Source organism: Suricata suricatta, chromosome X, assembly GCF_006229205.1.
Source record: "Suricata suricatta isolate VVHF042 chromosome X, meerkat_22Aug2017_6uvM2_HiC, whole genome shotgun sequence".
In the NCBI taxonomy this organism is placed as follows: domain Eukaryota; kingdom Metazoa; phylum Chordata; class Mammalia; order Carnivora; family Herpestidae; genus Suricata; species Suricata suricatta.
Genome location: NC_043717.1, coordinates 641623 through 647885, shown reverse-complemented (window position 1 = coordinate 647885; position 6263 = coordinate 641623). Strand labels below are relative to the sequence as shown.

At 59.4% G+C, this 6263-nt stretch overlaps 1 protein-coding gene across 2 annotated transcripts in view; it reads right to left on the bottom strand.

The window, feature by feature from the left end:
- Positions 1-3654: 3654 nt before the first annotated feature.
- CSF2RA (colony stimulating factor 2 receptor alpha subunit) overlaps positions 3655-6263 on the bottom strand; it is an 18083-nt gene continuing 15474 nt past the window's right edge. For both annotated transcript variants that reach the window (XM_029929949.1, XM_029929950.1), the window contains exons 11-12: positions 4814-4895; positions 3655-3828 (exon numbers count right to left, since the gene is read on the bottom strand). In XM_029929949.1, coding sequence (XP_029785809.1) covers positions 3733-3828; positions 4814-4895 — 178 coding nt within the window. In that variant the 3' untranslated portion in view covers positions 3655-3732. The remainder of the gene's footprint in view (positions 3829-4813; positions 4896-6263) is intronic.

The following is a 6263-nucleotide window of genomic DNA, read 5'->3' as shown; positions in this document are numbered from 1 at the left end:
GCCTGGATCTCAGGGGTCCTGCCTGGATCTCAGGGGTCCTGCCTGGGTCTCAGGGGCCCCGCCTGGATCTCAGGGGCCCCGCCTCGATCTCAGGGGTCCTGCCTAGATCTCAGGGGTCCTGCCTGAATCTCAGGGGTCCTGCCTGGATCTCAGGGGTCCTGCCCTGCCTGGGTATCAGGGGTCCTGCCTGGATCTCAGGGGTCCTGCCTGGAACTCAAGGGTCCTGCCTGGATCTCAGGGGTCCTGCCCCTCCTGGATCTCAGGGGTCCTGCCTGGATCTCAGGGCTCCTGCCTGGATCTCAGGGGTCCTGCCCTGCCTGGGTCTCAGGGGTCCTGCCTGGATCTCAGGGGTCCAGCCTGGATCTCAGGGTTCCTGCCTGGATCTCAGGGGTCCTGCCCCTCCTGGATCTCAGGGGTCCTGTCTGGATCTCAGGGGTGCTGCCTGGAACTCAGGGGTTGTGCATGGAACTCAGGGGTCCATCCCCATGTGCATATACAGAGTCAGATTACCTTTCAATGGGTCCCATATCCCCACAGTCAGCGCTTCCCCTGCCGTCCTAGCCCCTCTCTCTGTGCCCCGTGCAAGGGAAACGACGCCCACTCTTCTCCACGACCTCCCATGAGCACCAGCATGCCCTGAGCTCTCATTTCCTGGGGGAGAATCCCACCACGTGGAGAGCCCGCAGTCATACATGGATTGTTTGTTCACCCCAGGAGCACGGGGAAGCCGAGTTTGACCCCAGACCGTTATCTCCGGGCCACGCCCACAAGGGAGGGTCTCTCCCAGAAGCCGTGTGGCCTCCACCTGGAAAAACAACAGGCTCTGAGGACCATGGGCTCCAAGGAAAATGCCAAGGTCTGGGGCCTGGTCCCTGCCACCACTCTGGCCACCTGTTCGTGGCCGGTCCCCACAGTCTACCGCCTCCTGAGGCCTGGGGAACAAAAATCTTCCTGGAGTCATGTGAGGGTTTCCTTCTCTGGAAACCTCAGTGTGCGCCCTTGAGATCTTCACCTGATTAGACAAGGCCCACCTTCCATGTGCCTAGGGTCAGTTGGTTGTAGATTCTTGGTCCCACCTCAAAAACACCCTTAAGTGAGTGTTTGGATAATGGAGGGGTGGGGCTCTCATCCAGAACTCTTAGCTGGTTGGGTAATGAGAGAATTATGTCCAGCGACTCCTCCTTCTGAGTTTAATTTTTCTCACAACACCGTCTGCACTTCCAGCTGAGAACGAAATGCAAGGAGTCTAGGACGGTGTTTGGAAATTCATACTAGTGTGATAATGACTGATATCACATCCGCTCATCAATTCAGGAAGTCACTCTGATAGATGTTTGAGGTCAGAGGAGAGGGAGACATGGGTGGCAGGATGGAGAAAGAAAGGGGAACAGAAAGCCTAAAAATAAAACCTGTCTAGTTCACCATGTCGTTTTCATTTTCCAAGACCTTCGGTGTGCCGTTAGGATCGTTAACAGAAACGTGTTTGTTTGTTGTGCATAGAATTGTTTTGGTCAAACCTGGGCCAGTCTGGGCAGCATTTCAGAAGAGACGGAGCATATGTCCTCAGTGCCGGCCAGGCCCTTATCCCCCACCCTCCATGGGTGGCCCCCACTGGGCAGGGCTCTGCCATCAGGAGGGCAGTGTGGTGCCCAGGACCCTGGGTGGCATCGATGCCCCACAGACAGGTCTTGGCCTGAAGGAACGCCTTCCCTCTGTCCTGTGGGACTTCAGGCATCGGGGACATGGTGGGAGGGGTATCAGAGACACAGAGGGGGGAGGTGGGTGTCCGGGTCACATGACAGCTGGATGGGACTCACAGGAAATCCCCCGTGAAGGTGGGGGTGAGCAGGAGACACGACTGTGACGCCCCCAAGAGTGTTGGGAGCTGCTGTGAGCCATTTTGTTGGTTCGGTTTTCTTTTATTTTATTGTTTTTATTTCCTGGTGAGCTGACCTAGCGGAGCCCGGGGGACCCCTGCCGGTGCTCAGCACACACGTTTCTTCTGATAAACGTTGTCAGGTGCGAATTGTAGAACAGAGTGCTTGCACTGGGGCGGGGGGGGGGGGGGACACCACCCCTGCCCCCGGGTGGACCCACAGAGGAAGGCACATGTCGGGGGGCACCACCATGGAAGCCCGCTGCCCTGGGGGCTGTCGACTGGGACATGAACAAGGGACCGCCGTAGGGCACATCATGATGCACTCACCCCTTAAATAGTTCCACGATGGTCGTTTCTTCTGTCCACATGAATGGGCGACCGCCCCCTCCCGACTGGTATTCAATCAAACACTCACTTAGGCATGTTTTGCAGGTGGGACCAAATATCCACACGCGGCTGACTTGAAACGATGCTTCCTCACATGGGGGTGGGCCTCGTTTAATCAGGTGAAGACCTCAAGGGCGCACTGCTGAGGTTTCGCAGAGAAGGCATTCTGCGTCATGTCTGCAGTGTCACCTGCGTCTCCAGCCTGCCCGCCTGCCGACGGGTTTCAGACTCAGCACCCCCCCCACCCCGGTCACCATAAGCCAATTCCTGGATATCTATCTGCGTCCCTTCTCCTCGTGTATCTCTTTGTATCTATGTCCGCAGCTATTTCTGCAACTCTGTATCTCTTCATACATATATATCCACAAACATGTCTTCCTCTGTATCTTCTGTGCATATACTCCTGTGTGTGTCTTGCTCCCGTTAGCTTTGTCCTCCAGAGGAGATGCCACGCGAGGGGAGGCGTGGCTTCCCTAGGACACTCCCGCCCGCTTCCGGGACTTTCTGCTGACGCCCAGTCCACGTGCACCTGCCACTCTTCACGGCCACGGCCACTTCCTGTGTTGGGCTTGCCCTGTTCTCTCCAGAAGACCCGCAGTAGACGCTCTCTCCTGAGACTTCCCGCCAAGCGGGTTGGCGGGGGGCCTGCAGGCTTCAGGTGCGCCCTCTCGGAGGTCCAGGTGCAGAGCTGGGGTGAGGATCCGTGTGTGAAGTCCCCTCCCATCCCTGTCCGTGTCCGCACATGAAGGTGTCCAGGTCCTGGTCCACGTGTGCTGGATGAACAGTGTCCCCAAACAGGTCTCCGTCCCTGTCTCCACACAGTGGACACACTGACCCCAGACGCGTCCACGTCCTGACCCCATGTTGTGGACTAACGTCTCTAAAGATGTCCACACCCGATTCCCGAAGCCTGTGCGAATGGGCCCTTCGATGGTCCCCGTGGGGGGCTGAGCGCTGCGCACGGGCTAACAGAAGGTCACTGCTCCCACGGGGACAGCACGTGGGCGCCTGAGCCCCGGTAGAGAAACGTTCATTCTTCCCGGGGCATAAAGAACAGAAGGTGTGTCACAGCGTCAGGACCCCACAGCATTCATTCAACTCTGACCCCGGGCAAAATATCAGGTTCTTTTAAAGTAAAAAAAAAAAAAAATAGTTTTGGGCCTGAGTGGCTCAGTCAGTTGAGCGTCCGACTTCGGCTCAGGTCTGATCTCACGGTTTGGGGGTTCGAGTCCCAAGTCGGGCTCTGTGCTGACAGTTCGGAGCCAGGAGCTGCTTCGGATTCTGTGTCTCCTTGTCTCTCTCTGCCCCTCCCCCTCTCATGCTTAGTCTCTGTCTCTTAAAAATAAATAAACATTTAAAAAATTTAATAAAGTAAAAAAAAAATAGAGTGCTATATAAATAAGTGTTCAAATGATTAAAAGAAAAAAAGGCTTCCAGAATGTTCCAGGGCTACAAGCATCTTGGGTTCACGTGCTTGCCGGGACAACGGAGATTTCCTCCACGGTCACGATCTCTTCGTGGTCAGTCTTTTCTGTATCGGAGGTGAACTTCTCCCAGATGATCTGAGGAGCAGAGAGAGGGTGGGGTGTCGGGGTTTTCGGGAGCCCAGCGAGCAGGGCCCGGGGACTGAAGGGGGTACACGGGAATCCGGGTTCCAGGGGGCGGCCACCCTGTGACTGAGGCATCGGTGGGACCGCCTGCGGGGACAGCTTGGCAAAGGGACCGGCAGGCATAGGGTTGGGCACATGCAAAGGTCCTGGGGCCGGACGAGCCTGGGGACCAAGGGTGGGAAAGGGGGCTCGTCCAGGCCACTAGGCGGGACCCTGGACTGGAGAGGCGGCAGCGGCGTGTGATAATACAATAATATTATTGATATATTGGTATTGATCGTTGATGAGAATGAAACAAGACTTCTGCCCGCAGCGGGGGAGCTGACCAAGCTGTGATCTGGTGCGTGTGATGCAGGCGGTGTAGACCGGGGTCAGGGCTGCAGGACCGGCAGCAGCAGACGCGGCCCACCCCAGGGACGGTCCAACGAGGCGAGTGAATGCGCGGGGGTCTCGGGGTCTCGGCCGTGGAGGCCCTTCCCCTTCTGGACGCCCTCAGGCACAGGCCGGAGTCCTAGCCGCACCGCTTGCCGTCTCTGTGCCGCCCCGACGGCCGTCCCCTCCGGTCCGGCCTCTGCGTCTGTCTCCATGACCCCCCCAGGTCCCCAGACGCGCCTCCCAGCGGAGACCCTGACGCTCGACGCTAAGGGACGGCACACGAAGCCAAGGAATGGGACACGACGCCCTGGGACGGGACACGACGCCATGGGACGGGAAACGTTGCCAAGAGATGGGACACGACGCTAAGGGATTAGACCCGAAAGATCACAGCCACATTCCAGCGCCCCTCGGGTAGACATGGTAGACATGCCCTCGGGTGCACACGCCCCTCAAGTGGACACGCCCCTCGGGTGCACAGGCCCCCTGGATGGACCCGCCCCCTGGCAGACATGCCCCTCGGGTGGACACACCCCCGGTGCATACGCCCGGCCCCTCCCACCTGGTGGTCAGTCTGATGGCCGTCGGTCCACTTGTCCTTGATGCGCGGGATCCGGGGGAACAAGGTCTCCGACGCGAGGAACCTGCAGACACAAGACGCGTGTGAAGGAAGGACCCGTGGGTGACCTGTCCCTGCTGTGACGTGGGGCACGTCCTCCGGCCGGGCGAGACACCACGTTCTGTAGAATGACGTCACTGAAGACGCGGATCTCGCAGAAGCGAGCACAGACTAGACGCCCTAGGAACGCATACTGATGTCCGAGAGGCTCCTTCTAGAACCTTCACTCGGTCCCTCGGGTCTGGGGGGGGGGCGGGGGGCGTGGACCATCAGGGGCAGCCTGGGGGAGCCCAGAGTCCCCGGTGTGTCCCCCCAGGTCCATCCAACCTGGGAGCCCACGGGTTCCGCTCTGGCAGATTTCTGTGCACCTGCTCCCTCCGTGATTTGTGTCTTTCCAGGGTCCTCACCTAACCGCACCCCTGCTTCTGCCGCACCCCTGCTTCTGCCGAGCGTCTGAGCTGCGTTTTCAAAGGGGCGGCGGCTTTCTCCCTCCCTGCTGGGAAAGCACGTGCCCTCCTGTGACATCTGCAGGTGTTGAGGGCTCAGTAGTCTCCCCCCCCAGGATACATGTTCAAGTCCTGACCGCGACGTTGGGAAGCAGGCTCTTGCTTGGAAATACACCGATGCAGATGTAATCTAGTTAATACGTGCTCATCCTGGGTGAGGCTGGCCCTGAATCCCATGACAGGTGTCCTTGTGAGACACAGAGGAGGAGACACAGACACAGAGGGGAAGCCACGTGAAGATGGAGGCAGAGACGGGAGGGTGGCGGCCACCATCCAGGGACGCCTGTGGCCCCAGAAGGTGAAAGAGGCAGGAGGGACCCTCCCCTGGAGCCTCTGGAGGGAGCACAACCCTGCCCCGCCTGGATCTCAGGGGTCCTGCCTGGATCTCAGGGGTCCTGCCTGGATCGTAGGGGTCCTGTCTGGATCTCAGGGGTCCTGCCTGGATCTCAGGGGTCCCGCCTGGGTCTCAGGGGTCCTTCCCCGCCTGGATCTCAGGGGTCCTGCCTGGATCTCAGGGCTCCTGCCTGGATCTCAGGGGTCCTGCCTGGGTCTCAGGGGTCCTGCCTGGATCTCAGGGGTCCCGCCTGGATCTCAGGGGTCCCGCCTGGGTCTCAGGGGTCCCGTCTGGATCTCAGGGGTCCCGCCTGGATCTCAGTGTCCTGCCCTGCCTGGATATCAGGGGTCCTGCTCCTCCTGGATCTCAGGGGTCCCGCCTGGATCTCAGGGGTCTCGTCTGGATCTCAGGGCTCCTGGCTGGATCTCAGGGGTCCTGCCCCTCCTGGATCTCAGGGGTCCTGCCTGGATCTCAGGGCTCCTGCCTGGATCTCAGGGGTCCTGTCTGGGTCTCAGGGGTCCTGCCTGGATCTCAGGGGCCCTGCCTGGGTCTC